Raw genomic sequence first — 20,285 nt, 5'->3', positions numbered from 1 at the left:
GTTTACACCCAGTTAATATCCAGTTTATACCCAATATATACCCAGCTAATACTCAGTTAATACCCAGTTCATATCCAGTTAATACCCAGTATATACCCAGCTAATACTCAGTTAATATCCAGTTTGTATCCAGTTAATACCCAGTTTATACCCAGTTTATACCCAGTTTATACCCAGTTTATACCCAGTATATACCCAGCTAATACTCAGTTCATACCCAGCTTATACCCAGTTCATATCCAGTTAATACCCAGTATATACCCAGCTAATACTCAGTTAATACCCAGTTCATATCCAGTTAATACCCAGTATATACCCAGCTAATACTCAGTTCATACCCAGTTCATACCCAGTTAATACCCAGTTCATATCCAGTTTATACCCAGTTAATACCCAGTTCATATCCAGTTAATACCCAGTATATACCCAGTTAATACCCCGTTAATACCCAGCTTATACCCAGTTTATACCCAGTTCATATCCAGTTAATACCCAGTTCATACCCAGTTTATACCCAGTTCATACCCAGTTCATATCCAGTTAATACCCAGTTTATACCCAGCTAATACTCAGTTCATACCCAGCTTATACCCAGTTAATACCCAGTATATACCCAGTTAATACCCAGTTCATACCCAGTTTATACCCAGTTAATACCCAGTTCATATTCAGTTTATACCCAGTTAATACCCAGTTCATATCCAGTTAATACCCAGTATATACCCAGTTAATACCCCGTTCATACCCAGCTTATACCCAGTTTATACCCAGTTCATATCCAGTTAATACCCAGTTCATACCCAGTTTATACCCAGTTCATACCCAGTTCATATCCAGTTAATACCCAGTTTATACCCAGCTAATACTCAGTTCATACCCAGCTTATACCCAGTTAATACCCAGTATATACCCAGTTAATACCCAGTTCATACCCAGTTTATATCCAGTTCCTACCCAGTTAATACCCAGTATATACCCAGTTCATACCCAGCTTATACCCAGTCCATACCCAGTTCATACCCAGTTTATACCCAGTTCATACCCAGTTTATACCCAGTTAATACCCAGTTTATACCCAATTCATACCCAGTTAATACCCAGTTCATACCCAGTTCATACCCAGTTTATACCCAGTTCATACCCAGTTCATACCCAGTTGTTACCCAGTTAATACCCAGTTCATACCCAGTTAATATCCAGTTTATACCCAGTTCATACCCAGTTCATACCCAGTTCATATCCAGTTCATACCCAGTTCATACCCAGTTTATACCCAGTTAATACCCAGTTTATACCCAGTCCATACCCAGTTTATACCCAGTTCATACCCAGTTCATATCCAGTTTATACCCAGTTAATACCCAGTCCATACCCAGTTCATACCCAGTTTATACCCAGTATATACCCAGTTGATACCCAGCTTATACCCAGTCCATACCCAGTTCATACCCAGTTTATACCCAGTTAATACCCAGTTTATACCCAGTCCATACCCAGTCCATACCCAGTTCATACCCAGTTTATACCCAGTTAATACCCAGTTCATACCCAGTTAATACCCAGTTAATACCCAGTTCATATCCAGTTCATATCCAGTTTATACCCAGTTAATACCCAGTTCATACCCAGTTCATACCCAGTTTATACCCAGTTAATACCCAGTTTATACCCAGTCCATACCCAGTTTATACCCAGTTCATACCCAGTTCATATCCAGTTTATACCCAGTTAATACCCAGTATATACCCAGTTCATACCCAGCTTATACCCAGTCCATACCCAGTTCATACCCAGTTAATACCCAGTTAATACCCAGTTCATATCCAGTTCATACCCAGTTTATACCCAGTTAATACCCAGTTCATACCCAGTTAATACCCAGTTAATACCCAGTTCATACCCAGTTAATACCCAGTTTATACCCAGTCCATACCCAGTTTATACCCAGTTCATACCCAGTTCATATCCAGTTTATACCCAGTTAATACCCAGTATATACCCAGTTCATACCCAGCTTATACCCAGTCCATACCCAGTTCATACCCAGTTAATACCCAGTTAATACCCAGTTCATATCCAGTTCATATCCAGTTTATACCCAGTTAATACCCAGTTTATACCCAGTCCATACCCAGTTTATACCCAGTTCATACCCAGTTCATATCAAGTTTATACCCAGTTAATACCCAGTATATACCCAGTTCATACCCAGCTTATACCCAGTCCATACCCAGTTCATACCCAGTTAATACCCAGTTAATACCCAGTTCATATCCAGTTCATATCCAGTTTATACCCAGTTAATACCCAGTTCATACCCAGTTCATACCCAGTGTAAATCATCAGTGGGACATAAAACCAGAGTGAAACCGTGTTTGATAAAAAATCTCTTTTCTTCGTTCAGTCTGGTTTATTTTTGTACACGAGGCCAGTGGCTGCTCTCAGGGGGCGGGGCTTAGAAGTAGTTGACCACCCGGCGGACGGACTGCACGTTGGCGTTCTGCGCCTGCCACTCGTTGTGGCTGTTGTAGTCGCCGCGCTCCACGATGTACATCCGCCCACGGAAGTTGGGCTCCTCGTACATCACCCAGCTGCAGACGGAGAAGACAACATCAATATGAAGAAGTAATGGATGACTCTGCTCATTGTAACCGAGTCCAGCGTTGTTCACACACTCTGACACACACACAGACACACACACAGACACACACACATTGACACACACACATTGACACACACACACAGACAGTGCTGAACTCACGCTCCGTCTCCGTACACCTTGACCGAGTTGATGCAGTTCTTGGCGAGGCCGCGGCTCTGCAGGAAGGGGCAGTCGTCGCAGATCTCCACGCACTGACCGGAGAAGTTACAGCCGTCGAACAGCTCGATGCGATAGTGCTCTCCGTGCTGAGGGGGGGGGGGGGGGGGCAGGAAGTGAGACAGGAAGTGAGACACGGCCTGAATGCTCTCTGATACCGGACATTGTTCTGGTTAGAAAACCTTCCGACACAAAGTCACTTGAAATGTGTCCTATGTTGTTTTCAGCAAATCCATTGAAACATTTTATTGTTTCTATTTTAAATTTAAACAGGTGTGTTTCCATCCACCATTTAAAAATATGATTTGTGATCAGTTGACTGAAAAGAAAAGATTTAGTAACAAGCTACATCTTCTTCTCATCCTCTGAGGAGCAGGATTATTTCAGGAGAATCTGGGACCTGATGGATTACATCATATTAAAGGCTGTCGTCCTCCCACCAGAAGGTCGGCTGCTCTAATCCCAGCCGATGCCAAAGTGCCCTTGGGCAAGATGCAGAACTCATGATGGCTTTGCATAAAGTGGCGGCTTAATGACATGACATGACACAAAGACTGCAGGAACCCTGTCAGAGGCGTGTACCATGCCGATGGGTTTGCAGGATCCCATGTGATCGTTGTGGGAGTTCCACCTCTGGAACTCTGGGTACTCTCCGTGCTCCAGGATGTACTGCTGGCCCTTAAAGTCGGGATGGTCGAAGCAGATCCAGGCGCCGCTCTCCACTCGGATGGAGTTCACCCTGAAAACACAAGAGTCAGGTGAAGCTTCTTCTCCACGCTAAGCTAAGCTAAGCTTCCTGCTGGATTTTCACGATCAAGTTGTTCCCTGTGCTTTTAAGTTGATATGAAGAAAAACCTAAACTTTGTGATACGTCAGTGTTGTAGCTACGCCAGCTGACGCGGCCATTCGTTTAAAGGACGTTTGACAAATACACTTTTCAGTCTCTGTGTTCACGTTCAGATGAATTCGCTCTGAGCTTCGTTACAGAACTTTAGAATCCAGAGTGTTGTTTATACACACCTGTGGCACACCCCCCAACGACAAGAGGACGTTCAGAGGACACGTGTCGTTCTACATGTGAACTGTAGCAAAACGTTTCTCACATAACTCCGCCCCCTCCATATGTTATATCATGAGAATGTATGTCCATCCATGACGACATAAAGTGGAATCTGTCTTTCTGAAGTCACCTGTTCATGAAGCCGCGGTCCTGGAAGTTATCACAGTCGCCTCTGACCTCCAGCTTCCTGCCGGTGAAGCACTTCCCCTCGTAGAAGGTGATCTGAAAAACAAACAACGTTTTTCTGTTGTAATTATAACCACGCCCTCAGTGGTGATGTCACAGTGAGCCGACCCGCCCCTGACTAAACTGACATCATGGCAACGACATGTTGGACCCGACTTTGAGCGGTTGATAGGTCACAGGTTGAAAAGATGATTTCAGAGCAGACAGAGAAAATAAAAAGTTGTGTTAAACTTACACTCGGGTTAAAATTCAATTATATAATTAAAGGAATCTTTCATCTTTTTCCTGATTACAACACAGCTTCATGTTTAAAAAAATATAAGAGAAAAAATCACGAGCTGCAGAATCATCAAGACATTTTAAAATCATCGTCTGTTTTATCTGTAGAGAAGATTTTAAATTCATCTTTTAAAAAGGTTTTAAAAACGTGAGATGGAGCATCAGTCAAACTTCATTACAAATTCAACTCATTGATTTCAAATGAACAAGAGGGTTAGGGTGAAATACTGTGAAATATAATACAAGTCAAAACTTTAAAAAAGTACTTCAGTTTCCTGTGTGAGATTCATCATGCTCACCTTTCCAGAATACTGCGACATGTTTGTTCACTGGATGTCGTCCAACCTGACACACAAGCCCACACACAGTGTCACAGAGAGAAAGTTGGACAGCCCAATATATACAGCAGGGGGTGAGCGAGGGGCGAGCGAGGGGCCAGGTCCAGAGCCTGAGGACAAAAGAGGAGATTTAAAGGTTTGTGCTGCGTCGACGTTTTCTCTTTGTCCTCATGTGTCTGCTGATTCTGCTTTGTGTGTGCACGTCTCTTTATGTGTGTGTATGTTTTTGTTTGCGTGTGTGTTTGTGTGTTTGTGTGTGCCTGTATCTTTGTGTGAGCGTGTGTGTGTGTGTTGAATGTGCATGTGTCTTTGTGTGTGTGTGTGTGTGTGTGTTTGAGTGTGTATGTGTCTGTGTGTACGTGTGTGTCTGTGTGTGTGTCTCAATAGCTTTGCAGGGTCAGTGATATTACACAAAGCCTGTTTCTATAGAGTCACATTTGAACTCTGCTGCTACAAAAAGAAAATAACTTGAATTAATGTTGTTTGTGTGGTGACATGAGAGCAGAGCAGTTCAATGTGCAGCTCATGTTTTTAACCAGAGTGGAACCAGATCTCTGTTCCTCCCTCAGGACCTCGGTGTCTCAGGTTCTGCTCTCGTCCTACCTCCATGACAGCTACAGGGTCACTTGGAGAAGAACCTTGTCTGAACCTTGTCCTCTCACCCCTGGGTCCCTCAAGGCCACGTCCTGGTTCCCTCCTCTTGTCAGCTCTCATTCACTCACAGAGCTTTTCCTACCACAGCTACACTGATGACACCCAGCTCGTCTGTCTGTCTGCCTGACATCAGTGGAGGACCATCAAACTTGATCTTCAACCTAAGTTCACTCCCACTACTCCGCTGCTCCCTTCACAGACAGACAGACAGACAGACAGCAGACAGACAGACAGACAGGCAGGCAGGCAGGCAGACAGACAGACAGACAGGCAGGCAGACAGACAGACAGACAGACAGACAGACAGACAGGCAGGCAGGCAGGCAGACAGACAGACAGACAGACAGGCAGGCAGGCAGGCAGGCAGACAGACAGACAGACAGACAGACAGACAGACAGGCAGGCAGGCAGGCAGGCAGGCAGGCAGGCAGGCAGGCAGGCAGGCAGGCAGGCAGACAGACAGACAGACAGACAGACAGACAGACAGACAGGCAGGCAGGCAGGCAGGCAGGCAGGCAGGCAGACAGACAGACAGACAGCAGACAGACAGACAGACAGACAGACAGACAGACAGACACTCCTCAGTAACATGAAGCACATTCAGCTGAACAGTAAAAATGTCCTAACTCCTTTCCTAGCTCCTTTCCTAGCTCCTTTCCTAGCACCTCACTGCTTCTCCTTTCCTTGACCTAGTGACGGTTTCATCGGGGTCAAGATATAGTGTTCAGGAAAAGCCTTCGTTCATTGGATTAACCGCATGACGACACGGTCCAGTTGAGCCAATGGAGGAGAAGAAGAGCACAGAGTGGGCGGGAGCAGCAGTGTAAACAGCCGGTTAGCTCCGCCGCGGCTCAGACGAAGCTAAGAACCCTCCTCCTGCTCCTGCCCCCCGGCCCGGCTCCTGCCCTTTGGACCCTCCACTGCGGGGACCTCCAGCTCCGGGTGTAAATGGCCGGTGTGTTCCTGAACTGCCCCGCGGCTTGGCGCTTCGTCCGCGGCAGAAGGTGAGTGACTGACCGCTGAGTGTGGAGGCTAGCAGGTTAGCATGTTAGCTTGTGTCAGAGAGAACCTCAGCCTGTGTTCGTGTTGGAGGAACACGTTATGATGCATAGAGTGGAAAGCCTGCTTTTGAACGTTGTATATTAAAGAATTCTGTTAATCTGTTTATTTATGATTTACAGACTAAAGACAGTAAGAAAAAAAAGTTCAAGTGTGACCTTTGCTCCACTTTCTCTCTGACGTCACATTCAGTGTTTCCATGGAGACAGCATTCTGATAGTAGATTAAGACAATAATGTGAATAAGACTTTGATATGTAAACAATATGTTCTGATTAAGTCTGAATAAAACCATACGCAGAGGAATCAATAACCAGTAATCAGATTCTTCAGATTAACCAGCTGCCTGACTTCAACTTTAGAGTCTTAAACATGGAATCTGAAGAACACACACACACACTAACACACACACACAAACACCCAGGCACGTGCACACGTAGTTATAATAATAGATGAACTTGAAGCAGACGAGCGTTGACAAAACAATCAATAGATTAATAGAATATTAATGTAATCTAAATGTTAGGGTCAAGGTTAACCCTAACCCTCTCAGATAACTGTGAACATCTGCTGCTTAAAACAATTAAAGTTGTTAATAATCGATAACAATTTTAAAATCAATAAATACTGATCAAGAAACTGAACCCTCTCTTTAAACTGATGAATTAAATCTTTGTTTTATTTACATGTGGTCAGTGGATGTATTTACCTCTGAAGGTCCTTTGCTCTGTTTTTTATGTTTTTTTGTACGTAGATAAATCTTTTATCTATTGGTTGAGTTGTTTTTATGTTTACTTTGTTTAAATGTGTAGAAATAAAGCAGATTTGTGATTTTTACAAATGTGTTTCAGTTTGTTCAGATTGTCGGTCGCGCCGAGTCTGAAGCTTCACACCACAGCGTCTCGCACGATGGGTCAGTATCAGACTTTCTGATTCTCACTTCAGAAACGTTTCATGGAACAACATCACAGATAATACAATAATAATAATACAAAAATACAATCCACTACTAATTAATGTCTCTGTGTGTGTGCGTCACATGTTATATCTGTGTGTGTTGTGTGATGCAGGTGTGAGTGTGGAGCAGTTTGAGCAGGCGAAGAACAAACTGTCGTCGCTGCAGAAAGATCCAGGAAATCAAGCTAAACTGAAAATCTACGCTTTGTTCAAGCAGGTGAGCTGTGGCCGCGGTCACTCCACACGTCACATGTTCACAACACGTTTATTTTGAGCTGATTCAAATATTCCCACGGTTCAACACGTGACAGGATGTGACGCTGAAGTCACTGGTCAGGAAGATTCCAGCGCCACACGTCTTTAAACTCCGCAGATATGAAGCTGAAAACTGTCAAGATGTTTTTCTATTCATCACTGATTCAGTCTTTACATATTTTTCTATAAACAAAAAATGTTCCTGTAGATTTTTAAAGGTTAGAGTTAGGGTCAACCAAATAAACAGGAGAATTATTTGTGAACAAGCTTGAGATCCCTTTATCATTATTCAGTATGTCATTAGGTTTATCTATTCAAATTCGATGTGGCTGATCACAGAAGAAGAAACCAACATTTCTCCATCTTTCATTTCTACAACTGAAACAAAAAATACATAAGCTTCAATCAGTCAATCGATCAGATCAATAGATCCTGATTTTTATAATCATAACTAACTACAGCGATCCCATGTGAATATCAAATTGACTCACTCATCAACAGAGAGCGACGTCAGAGGGACGTGCAGCACTAAATGTAAAATAATATAAAAAATAGGAAAGTAAAATAACAAAAAATATCTTAAACAGACAAAAGAGCAAAAGAGCAAAATGAAAAAGCAGCTGGTTGGAGAATTAAAAAGAGTTTTTAAAGCGTGGAGGCTCTAGGGTATCAACTCTAAAGGACACAGGTAGTAAAGGTAGGGAGGAGAAAACATCTGTATGGTCACGTTTCTGGATTCACTTACTGACACTCAGCGTCCTCTGCAGGCCACTCAGGGAGCCTGCAACACAGCACGTCCAGGAATGTTGGACTTTGTCAACAAGGCTAAGTGGGAGGCTTGGACGTCTCTGGGCTCCATATCACAGGTACTGCTCCACAGTCTGATAAGAACTCATAAGTTCTAATGTTCGTCTCTTTCCTCAGACTGTCCATCGCTGCAACTCCTCTTTTCAGCCTCTGTCTCAAACTCTTGTCTTTTTAAGACCCCCCATGATAAAGTCTGCTCTGATTGGTCAGCTAACTTACTCTGTTGTGACCAGTTTGTTTTAGTAACAAAAAAATCACGGTAGTGTAAATGTTTGTCTGTCAGGATGAAGCCAGGCAGCAGTACTGCGACCTGATTGGTTCCCTGGTGGGGGCAGAAAATCTGAGCAGCACACAGGAAGCCGCAAAGGCTGCTGGGAGCGGCCCATCGTACAACACACTGCTGGTCACCACGGAGGACAACATCACATTCATCAGACTGAACCGACCGGCAAAGAAAAACGCCATCACGACTGAGGTGAGTGTGTTTCTATGAAACTAATTGATCATCATGTCACATGACCAGTGACATCATTGGACCGTATACTGGACCTGAAGCCAAAACACATGAAACAGTCGTGGTTATGATTCATGTTAAAGATGAAATGTGTCTTTCAGATGTATAACGAGATCATTGCAGCTCTGGAGCAGGCGGCGAGAGACGATTCAGTCCTGACGGTTTTCACTGGTACACACACATGTAATATGTAACCTCACCACTAGGGAACTTCAGGTGTGGAGTACTCGTGTCCCTAAATCCTTCAAACTGAAGCCTTAGCTATAACAATGGTTATAATGTAGACGTGTGCTTTAGCGCCCCCTCTGGTCTGAATGTTCCTGATTCTCTCTTCACTTTAGGAGCTGGAGACTTTTACTGCAGCGGAAATGACCTGAACAACTTCCAGCTGCAGGGGGGAGGGGTGGAGGAGATGGCTAGACAGGGGGCCGAGCTGCTCAGGTGATCACTCATTGATTAACAGCTGATCAGAGAACAGCTCACAGTTCCTGTCATTCTGACTTTTCTTTCTTCTCCACAGGAAGTACGTGAGGGCTTACATCGACTTCCCGAAGCCGCTGGTAGCTGCGGTGAACGGACCGGCTGTCGGAGTTTCAGTCACTGTGTTGGGACTGTTCGACCTGGTGTATGCTACAGAGAGGGTACACACACACACACACACACACACACACACACACACACTTTAACCTCTATTAACAGATTTGTGAATAAACTGAATCTGTAGACGAGGGACAGGAAGCTTCTGGTTTCTGTTTCCAGTTTGACCAATCAGGTTTCAGCAGCTTTGGTCGTCCTTAGTCCATGTGGAGAGAGAAAGAGACAAAGACTATCATCTTTTAATTTATCTACGTTTATCTGTAGATAACTGTTAATGGAGACAAGACAAACTGCGACTGAAGCTAAAATACCTACACAAGGTTTGACTGTTGTGATAAAACTAGTTAGACTTAAAACAGACGACATTCCAGATATCTGCCAAAGAACCAGAGGAAAACATATCTTTAGAGGATCTTACATACCTCACACACACACAGACACACACTCTCTCACAGCAGACATGTGATAATCTGCATCTTTCTCCGTTTCAGGCGACCTTCCACACTCCGTTCAGTCAGCTGGGACAGAGCGCTGAAGGCTGCTCCTCCTACACCTTCCCTAAAATGATGGGCTCTGCCAAGGTACACACACACAAACACACAAACACACACACCTGGTGATCACCCAAGTCTTTTTAACTGATCTCTCTCTCTCTCTCTCTCTCTCTCTCTCTCTCTCTCTCTCTCTCTCTCTCTCTCTCTCTCTCTCTCTCTCTCTCTCTCTGTCTCTCTGTCTCTCTGTGTCTCTCTCTCTCTCTGTCTCTGTCTCTGTCTCTCTCTGTCTCTCTCTCTCTCTGTCTCTCTGTCTCTCTCTCTCTCTCTCTCTCTGTCTCCCTCTCTCTGTCTCTCTGTCTCTCTGTCTGTCTCCCTCTCTCTCTGTTAGGGTTAGGGTTTGTTTGTTTATGTTATATTTTTCCAGTCACATATCACATTAGATTCACAGTAGTTTATTTTTTGGTGGTTTGGGTCTCTCTCTGGGTGTTTTTCCCCTCACCAGCGTCTTGCTGGTGTAGCGATGGCCGTCATGGCCAGTGGGAATTTTAAATCACTGACACGTAAACACGGGGTTAAGATTTGTGTGAGTTTCCCCTGCAGCGTAGAGAGCATCGGTCTCGCTGTGGGGGAGAAGGTCGGTCACAGCTGTGTGGTGTCGGCGGCCCGGATGAACAGCGCCGTGGTCGTGTTTTTGGACCGCGTGGAGAAGGTGAACTCCGTGGTCGAGACAGGGATCACCGTGAACGGTTGTTTTGTACAGGTACTGCCTTTGTCCCAACCCGCTACCAAGGTGGTCCTGTCCAATGTCCCTCCGTTCATCACCGATGAGTTTCTCAGTAGAGAGCTGTCCAGGCACGGGAAGGTAGCGTCCCCGATACGGAAGTTGTTGTCTGGATGTAAGTCTCCATTACTGAAGCACGTAGTGTCCCACCGCAGACAGCTGTATATGATACTGAACAACCGGAACGAGGAGCTCAACCTCTGCTTCCATGTTAAAGTAGATGATTACGACTACGTGATTTTCGCCACTTCATCGGTGATGAAGTGTTTCGGGTGCGGGGAGGAGGGACACACGGTGAGAGCCTGTCCGAAGCGGAGTGACCCGGCTCCGCCCGGTCCTGATGCGGCTACGAGCGCTGGGGCGGGAGCCCCCGCTGCTCCTCCGGTCCCTCCGCTGAGGGAGTGGCCGTCACATCTGGGCGCCCGGTCGCGGCGCCACGGTTTTCTCCTCCAACATCTCCGCGGAGAACCGAGGCTGTGACCGAGCCATCACCAGGGGTGAGTTTTGTTAATACACCGGGTGTGGAGGTGGAGGATGTTGTGGGTGAGGTAGAGGAAAAGGAGGTGGGAGATAAAGGGGAGGAAGAGGGTGGTGTAGGTATCAAACAGGTGGAGGAGGTGACGGGTGAAAAAAAAAGTGTTGAGCAGGAGGGAGGGGACAGTGGAAGGAGAGGAGGAGAAGCAGCTGAGGGCAGGATGGTGTGGAGTGAGCAGGTGGAGGAGGAGGAGATGGAGGAAGAATCAATAAAAGAAAAGAAAACAGTAAAACGTAGGAGGTCAGCTAGGACAGTTTTAAATGAATCAAAGACGAGTAAAGTGCAAATGGAGAGTGATGTGAGTGAAAGTGAGTGTGTGTCTGATAGCAGCGACTTTCCGCCTTTTAACAGCAGTCAAAAAAAGAAAACCCTTAGTGTAGATAAATTTAAATCATTTTTACATCAAACAAAAAATCAGCAACTGAAACTTGAGGAGCACTTCCCAGATCTCGGTCTTTTTATTTCCTCGGCCAGACTCCATGTCAGCCAGAGGGAGGAGTCTGGCCTCACAGACCAGGAAGTTTTTAGGTTAAAAAAACTGGTGCTCAGAGCAAAGAGACAACTGAGCAGTGATGGAAAGGACAGCAATGTGTGTATTAATTAATTTATTGTTTTCTGTTTTTGTTTCTAACATTTTAAACAACATGGATGTTTTTAAAATTGGGGTTTTAAACGTGAACGGTGCAAGAGATCAAAAGAAAAGAACTTGTATTTATGAAACTATGAAAATGAAAAAAATTGATGTCATGTTTTTACAAGAAACGCATAGTGATTTTAATAATGAGTCTGACTGGAGGAGGGAGTGGGGAGGGGAGGCCATTTTAAGTCACAACACTTCTCTGAGCGCAGGAGTGGGCTTCCTCTTCTCCACGGCTTTTAAACCAAACTCGCTGGAGGTCAAACATGAGATCCAGGGGAGGCTTCTTTTAGCCAAAGCTCAGTTCGACCATTTTACTGCTGTTTTTATTAACGTTTATGCTCCAGCAACCGGTGCAGAGAGGAAGCCCTTTTTACTGAAAATAAGCGAAGTTCTTAATGATTGTGCCATGGAGGACTTTTTATTCTTGGGGGGGGATTTTAACTGCACTGAAGATGCGATTTTAGACCGCAACCACGCAGAGCCTCATCCAGCCTCTCAGCACGCCTTAAAGCAGCTGGTCCGCTCTCACGGCATGGTGGACGTGTGGAGGAGGATGCACCCAGACTGCAGACAGTACACCTGGTCCCACATCAGAGAGAGTAGGATCTCCTCAGCCAGGTTAGACAGGATTTATTGTTTTAAACATCATTTTAACATTTTTAAAAGCTGCGCCATCATGCCGGCTGGTTTTAGTGATCATTCCCTGCTTTTATGTCATGTGTTTATCAGGAATGTTTTACCCAAGAGCGCCTATTGGCATTTTAATTCTGTTTTAACATTCGATAAGAGTTTTACAGATGTTCTTACGTATTTCTGGGGTGTTTTTAGACAGAGGAAGGGCGATTTTAGTAATCTTAGGCAGTGGTGGGACCACGGTAAGACACAAATTCGCTTATTGTGTCAACAACACACCCTCAATGTCACAAGAGACGCCACCCGATCTATGAAAGATCTAGAGACCGACATAGTGGAACTAGAACATTTAAGTGAGTCCACCGGAAATCGAGGTTATATTGAAAGCCTCAAAGAAAAAAAAATGGCTTTAGCCGACCTGTTGGAACGTAAAGTACAGGGCGCGTTAGTCAGGTCTCGGTTCCTGAACATCAGTGACATGGATGCTCCAACTAGCTACTTCTTCAGTCTGGAGAAAAAGAACGGGCAGAGCAGAGTAATCCACACCCTGCTCTCAGACACAGGGGAAGAGCTGATGGAGCCACGCCAGATAAGAGAGCGGGCTGTGAGTTTTTATGAAGCGCTGTACTCTTCTGAGGAAAAAAACACAGGCAGGGAGGAGTTCTGTACAGAACTACCTCAGATCTCGGAAGAGTGCAACTCACAGCTCGCTGCCCCCCTCCGGATGCAGGAGCTGCTGACCGCCCTGCAGGGCATGCAGGGACGGCGGGCTCCTGGCATTGACGGACTGACCCCGGAGTTTTATAAAGCTTACTGGGGCATTTTATCGCACGATCTTTTACAGGTTTTTAATGAGTGTCTGGCGTCTGGCTCCATGCCAGTGTCCTGCAGGAGGGCGGTCCTCACACTGCTCCCGAAGAAGGGCAACCTGCAGGACATCAAGAACTGGCGCCCTGTGTCTTTGCTCTGTGTGGATTATAAACTTCTGTCCAAAACACTGGCTTCCAGGCTGGGGAAGGCTATGGAGCAGGTCATTCACAGGGACCAGACCTACTGCGTGCCCGGCAGGTCCATGGTGGACAATGTCCACCTCATTCGAGACCTTTTGGATGTCTCCAGTTCATTTGATGTAGATATAGGCTTGATTTCCCTAGACCAAGAAAAAGCTTTTGACCGCGTTGAACACAGCTTCCTGTGGCAAGTAATGGGGAAGTTTGGTTTCAGCGCTGGCTTCATAGCTAAGATCAAGGTGCTGTACTGTGACGTTGAGAGCGTGTTAAAGATCAACGGCAGTCTGAGTGCTCCTTTCAGGGTAGGTAGAGGGGTCAGGCAGGGCTGTGCTCTGTCGGGGATGCTCTACGCACTCTCCTTGGAACCTCTCCTCCGCAGAATACGTTCTAGCATTCAAGGTGTGTTTTATCCTGGTTTTAGTGGCAACATGATTTTATCAGCTTACGCCGACGATCTTATTGTTTTTATTAAAGACCAGACAGATGTCGATGTTTTAGCCAAAATTTTAAATGATTTTAGCATGGCATCGGCCGCGAGGGTCAATTGGAAAAAAAGCGAAGCCCTCGCGGTCGGGGAGTGGCCTGGCGGTCTCCCAGTTCTCCCCCAAAACCTGAAATGGAAGAGGGAGGGCATTAAGTACCTTGGGGTGTTTTTAGGAAATGACGATATACATAAGAAGAACTGGGAGAACGTCACAGAAAAAATAGAAAGCAAACTGTTAAAGTGGAAATGGCTGCTCCCAAAAATGTCTCTTAGAGGGAGGGTACTGGTTTTAAATAATCTTGTGGCATCCCAACTGTGGCACCACCTAATGTGTGTGGAACCCCCCCCTGGCTTGCTTTCCAATGTACAAAAGAAAATGGTGGATTTTTTCTGGGGGGGTCTACACTGGGTGCCACAGGGGGTGCTGTTTTTAGCCAGGGAGGAGGGGGGACAAGGCCTCGTCCACCTGGCCAGCCGGACTGCAACTTTTAGACTTCAATTCATTAAAAAATACCTCACAGGTCCAGCAGATCTGGTGTGGAGAGATGTGGCCAGCAGCATCCTTAGGCGTGCCAATAACCTGGGGTTGGATGATGCTCTGTTTTTAACAGATTCTAAATTATTAAAACTAAGTGGGTTGCCTCCTTTTTATCAAGGTGTTTTTAAATCATGGGCCCTTTTTAACAAAAAAAGGTGTCAAAAAGCAGACTCTCTGTACTGGTTGTTGAGAGAACCGCTCGTGAATGGAGCCAGACTGGACGTCAGCGGCACAACAACACCCGGCCTAATGGCGGCGCTGACCCGGTCTGGAACAGTGACCTTACAGCAGCTGGTGGATGCAGTGGGGCCGGCACTCAACAACACCCAGGCCCTGGGCTCCCTGCTGGGGCTGCAGTCTTCCCGGATGGCCCAGAGAATCCTGGAGCTCTGGACCCAGAGGCTCTCCATCCGGGAAAAGGACCTCCTGAGGGCCTACCAGAGGGGGGAAACCACACCAGAGGCTGCAGACCCCTACCCCGAAATTATCCTGAGCCCAGGCCTGGGAGAAAAGACCGGCCCCCTACTAACTGAAATAAACACACACAAACTAACAATTCACAGAGCGGACAAAGAGACACTGTACAGAAACTGTGTGAAAAGCATCCACCAGACCGGACTGAGCAACAGACCCCCCACTGTGTGGTCACGGAGGTGGGGGGAGCATGGACCCTGCCCGCAGTGGAGGATTTTATACAAACCTCCCCTCAAAAAAAGAACGGGCGACCTCCAGTGGAGAATTTTACACGGCGCCGTCGCTTCCAACGCTTTTATTTCTATTCTTAATCCCACCGTTCTTAACAAATGTCCATTTTGCGACCTGCGTGAGTCTATTTATCACGTTTTTACTGAGTGCAAGAGACTTTCAGGTTTCTTCACTCTTTTAACTGCGGTTTTTAGTGATTTTAACGTCACTTTTACTGAGAAGGTTTTTATCATGGGAGCTGCCTACAACAAAGCAGATAAAGATAAGTGGCAGCTCCTGAACCACCTCTCAGGTGAGGCCAAGATGGCCATTTACATTAGTAGAAAGAACAGGGTAGAGAACAGAGACGGGCAGGAAGCGGGGGCGGTGTGGGTGGTAAACCTCCGGGCCAGACTCAGACTCGAGTTCAGTTTTTACGCAATGATATCTGATCTCGAGTCTTTTAAAAGAATTTGGTGTTTTAATGACATCCTCTGCACCGTCACCAACAATGAGCTGTCCTTTCCACACTTTTTAACAGACTGAGTTTTTTTTAACTGCAGCACTTTTTGTTTATTTATTTGAGTAAATGTTGCAAGGAAGTGTTTTGTAAAATGAGAAAAATGTAAATAAAGTGCTTGTGAAAAATCAAAAAATCTCTCTGTCTCTGTCTCTCTCTCTCTCTCTCTCTGTCTCTCTGTCTGTCTCTCTGCGTCTCTCTCTGTCTCTGTCTCTCTCTCTCTCTGTCTCTCTGTCTCTCTGTGTCTGTCTCTGTCTCTCTGTCTCTCTCTCTCTCTCTCTCTCTCTCTCTCTCTGTCTCTCTCTCTGTCTCCCTCTCTCTGTGTCTCTCTCTGTCTCTCTGTCTCTCTCTCTCTCTCTCTCTCTCTCTCTCTCTGTCTCTCTCTCTGTCTCCCTCTCTCTGTGTCTCTCTCTGTCTCTCTGTCTGTCTCCCTCTCTCTCTGTCTCTCTGTCTCTCTGTCTCTCTCTCTGTCTCCCTCTCTCTGTGTCTCTCTCTGTCTCTCTGTCTGTCTCCCTCTCTCTCTCTCTCTCTCTCTCTCTCTCTCTCTCTCTCTCTCTCTCTCTCTCTCTCTCTCTCTCTCTCTCTCTCTCTGTTGGAGTGCATGTTGGGAGTGAGTGTGGTGAGTGAGCTGGAGAAAGTTTGTTCAAATTGTTTGTTTTTTCTAGCCGTTTTCTTTGGTCTTTTTCCCTCTGCTTTTGTATTAGAGGTGTTTTTTGTTTCTGTGTGAGTGACAGTGTCATGAGCAGCAGTTTTTAGTTGTTAGTTGTGTGTTTGTGTTTGTGCAGCATGGCTGCTGCAGGTGGAGGCTTCGGCCTCCACAAGCTAACACGCCGACACGGCATCAAACTGTGTCCAGCTGTGGACTGCTCGGTGGAGGAGGTCAGTCTGGCTGTGGGTGAGGTTGTGGGGTGTGACAGTGTGAAGTCTGCCTCACGTATGAACAGTGCTGTGGTGGTGTTTGTAGATAGCATAGAAAAAGCTAACCAGCTACTGGAGAGGGGAGTGGTGATTCAGGGCTCCTTCACACCTGTGTTGTCCCTGGCTAATCCGGTCAAGAAGGTTCTCATTTCTAATGTCCCCCCATTCCTGAAGAATGAGCTAATAGAGAAAGAGCTGGCCAGACATGGACAATTAATGTCCCCCATAAAAATGATCCCCATTTACAGTAGATCTCCACATCTAAAACATGTCATGTCTTTTAGGAGACACGTGTTTATGGTTCTCAAGAAAAGTGAGGAGGAGTTGAACCTGGTGTTTAGTTTTAAAGTTGAGGATTATAACTACACGGTGCATGTAACTTCAGGGAACATGAAGTGTTTTGGCTGTGGGAGGGAGGGACACCTGATCCGCTTGTGCCCGGACAGAGCCGGTGGGAGCCAGTCGGCTGCCTCTGCACCGGGGCCTCCGCCTGCCTCGGCCAGGGGTGGTTCCTCTGCTCCTGCATCGGGGCCTCCGCCTGCCTCGGCCGGGGGTGGTTCCTCTGCTCCTGCATCGGGGCCTCCTCCTGCCTTGGCCGGGGGTGGTTCCTCTGCTCCTGCACCGGGCCCCCCTCCTGCCTTGGCCGGGGGTGGTTCCTCTGCTCCCGCATCGGGGCCTCCTCCTGCCTTGGCCGGGGGTGGTTCCTCTGCTCCTGCACCGGGCCCCCCTCCTGCCTTGGCCGGGGGTGGTTCCTCTGCTCCTGCACTGGGCCCCCCTCCTGCCTTGGCCGTTGATGGTTCTGCTGCTCCTGCACCGGGGCCCCCGCCTGCCCTGGCTGGTGGTGTTTCCGGTGCTCCTGCGCCGGGGCCCCCGCCTGCCTTGGCGGGGGGTGGCTCGGCTGCTCCTGCATCGGGGCCCCCGCCTGATTTGGCGGGTGGTGGTTCCTCTGCTCCTACATCGGGGCCCCCGCCTGCCTTGGGGGGTGCTGGGGCCTCTGTCCTGATGGAGCCACGGGGCGACACACCAGGTTCACGGGGGGAGGACATTGAGGACGTCCACCAGGAGAACAAGGTCATAAGCACTCAAACAGACACTAGAGGAGCAGAGGCAGAGCTCTCTGATGAGGAGGATTTTTTGATGGAGGAAGAGTTTAAAAAACTATCAGCCAAAAGAAAAAACCCAGAAAACAAGACAAATTGTGACCAAGCTAAAAAAGTTTCAAAGAAAAACCCACCGTGCTCTTCCTCTCAGTCAGAGGAACGTTTAACAGAACCACAGGAGAACAGGCAGGTGGATGAAGAAGGTTTTTACACCTTCGCCAGCATCCGGACTTTTTTACTACAGACTAAGGGCTCAAGACTGGTTAAATTAGAGGACTTCTTCCCTGATTCAAAACTTTTCCTCCACTCAGTGAGACACTCCATGTTGAAGGATGAGGATGATCCGTGGTTCACAAAACAGGAGTTTTACCGCCTGAAAAAAATAATGGCAAAGATCCGAGCCCAATTGGCCACATGATGTTTAAACCCTGTCTGTGTTCCTCTGTCTGTTTTGAACCCTTTTACGTTTTTGGTCTAAAGAAACCCTCATCCTCAATACGTCTGCTGGCCAGGATACTGGCTGTGATGGTGGACTTTCTTCTGGCACCATCTGCACTGGGTCCCATAGAGTGTGCTTTCATAAAGCTCCAGCACATCCAAAGACTCCTGACTGGTCATGGGAACCTGGTCTGGAGACCAGTAGCCCGTGCCATACCCTCACGTTTGGGGGATCAGGTCAGTCAGGTGGTCAGCCTCCTGCTGAGAGGCTGGAACCAGCAGCTGACTCACCCTGACCTCCAGTTGATCACTGTGATGAACTCATTCAGCCGGACTCCAGTGATCCTCTTCCCGATGAAAACCTTTGTTCCTGAGTTTAAATGTGGAGGTTCTTTGTTGAAGTAAAAAAAGAGCAGCTGTTTTTTGGTCATTGTTTTTTGGTTTGAATATTGTATTGTTTTTTTGTTTTCGTGAAATGTTTTGATATGTTATAGTAACTTTGATTGTTGGAACTAAACTGAGAAAATAAAAGTGACTTAAAAAATCAAATCAAATCTCTCTGTCTCTCTGTCTCTCTGTCTCTCTGTCTCTCTGTCTCTGTCTCTCTGTGTCTCTCTCTGTCTCTCTGTCTGTCTCCCTCTCTCTCTGTCTCTCTGTCTCTCTGTCTCTCTGTCTCTCTGTCTCTCTGTCTCTCTGTCTCTCTCTCTGTCTCCCTCTCTCTGTGTCTCTGTCTCTCTGTCTCTCTGTCTCCCTCTCTCTCTGTCTCTCTGTCTCTCTGTCTCTCTGTCTCTCTGTCTCTGTCTCTGTCTCAGGCCAGTGAGATGTTGCTGTTCAATAAGAAGCTGACCTCGTCCCAGGCTTGTGAACTCGGCCTGGTCACGGAGGTTTTTCCCGACAGCAGCTTCCACTCTGAGGTGTGGACCAGATTGAAGACCTACGCCAAGCTGCCCCCCCAGGTTCACACACACTGATGAAAAATGATCATTTAAATCATCTGTCCATAACTTTGATCTTAGGTATAAAATGTATATACTTCTCTCTCTATCAGTCTTTGGCTTTTTCGAAGCAGCTGATTCGCTCGATGGAGAAGGAGCGCCTCTACGCGGTGAACGACGCGGAGGTGGAGTGTCTGAGGGAGCGCTGGACGTCCGAGGAGTGCGCCAACGCCATCATGAGCTTCTTCACGGCCAAGGCCAAACTCTGAGGGACTGAGCCTCCAGCTGTGAACCTGTTGATCCTCAGACTGTTGTGGTCAACATCAAGTTTTCAGTTTCACAACCATGGACTGTGCACAGTGCTAATGTTAGCATGCTAACAACATGGTAGTAGATCCCCTTATCTTTCACTGGAGGATTTCTAATGACTAAGAAGGTTTGAATTCAGCTGCAGGTTTGTTTCCAGACGGAGTTGAAACCATCCAGAGGAAACTTGTTTTTATTATCTTCTCTCTGTCGATGGAATTCAAAGCTTCGTTTTTAACGAACAAAGGAAAATGTCAGTTTGTCTCGTCAAAGTGCCTGAACCGTCCTTCATATCAAACTCTCAATAAAATCACTAATTATTTCACCGGCTCAAGTTGTATTTTATGTTATCGGGTTTTTCACTCAAGCCTCAGTTAGACTCAAAAAGCTTTATGACCAATTAATAATTCAATAAACAGAAGGTACATAAGCACAGATGACACAAATCAGTGTAGTCTGGCTTCAGTTTGACTGCTAAGCCACCAGGTGGCAGCACACACCTGAAAATACATAGGCTACACACACACACACACACACACACACACACACAAACACACATACAGAGACCAATCCCTAACTAACTTAATCTCTGCCATGTTTAAAGGTCACGTGACCTGGTGATGTTTTGCAGCAGAAGTAACCATCATGCATTGCGGTAGGACCAGTGTGCATCACATGGAGACAACATGGCTCTGAATTAAAGGATCAGTCTGACGAGGAGACAACGTGTCTCCAAACCAATCAGAG

General features: G+C 46.5%; 2 protein-coding genes across 2 annotated transcripts; one reads left to right on the top strand and one right to left on the bottom strand.

The window, feature by feature from the left end:
• Nucleotides 1–2,374: 2,374 nt before the first annotated feature.
• Nucleotides 2,375–4,799, bottom strand: LOC133932599 (gamma-crystallin N-B). Its single transcript, XM_062379351.1, has 5 exons — nt 4,643–4,799; nt 4,009–4,100; nt 3,401–3,557; nt 2,762–2,907; nt 2,375–2,591 (listed from the first exon to the last, which is right to left on the bottom strand). The coding sequence occupies exons 1-5, from the start codon at nt 4,661–4,663 to the stop codon at nt 2,456–2,458; spliced, it is 552 nt and encodes a 183-aa protein (XP_062235335.1). The 5' UTR covers nt 4,664–4,799; the 3' UTR covers nt 2,375–2,455.
• eci2 (enoyl-CoA delta isomerase 2) lies at nt 4,697–19,860 on the top strand. Its single transcript, XM_062379350.1, has 12 exons — nt 4,697–4,817; nt 6,028–6,338; nt 7,244–7,305; nt 7,463–7,566; nt 8,372–8,470; nt 8,695–8,886; nt 9,027–9,096; nt 9,267–9,366; nt 9,446–9,566; nt 10,014–10,103; nt 19,110–19,253; nt 19,346–19,860. The coding sequence occupies exons 2-12, from the start codon at nt 6,283–6,285 to the stop codon at nt 19,499–19,501; spliced, it is 1,194 nt and encodes a 397-aa protein (XP_062235334.1). The 5' UTR covers nt 4,697–4,817; nt 6,028–6,282; the 3' UTR covers nt 19,502–19,860.
• Nucleotides 19,861–20,285: the final 425 nt, after the last annotated feature.

This window comes from Platichthys flesus, chromosome 21, assembly GCF_949316205.1.
Source record: "Platichthys flesus chromosome 21, fPlaFle2.1, whole genome shotgun sequence".
NCBI lineage: Eukaryota > Metazoa > Chordata > Actinopteri > Pleuronectiformes > Pleuronectidae > Platichthys > Platichthys flesus.
Note: the sequence above shows the minus strand (reverse complement) of the source record. Positions and strands in the feature narration are given on the sequence as shown.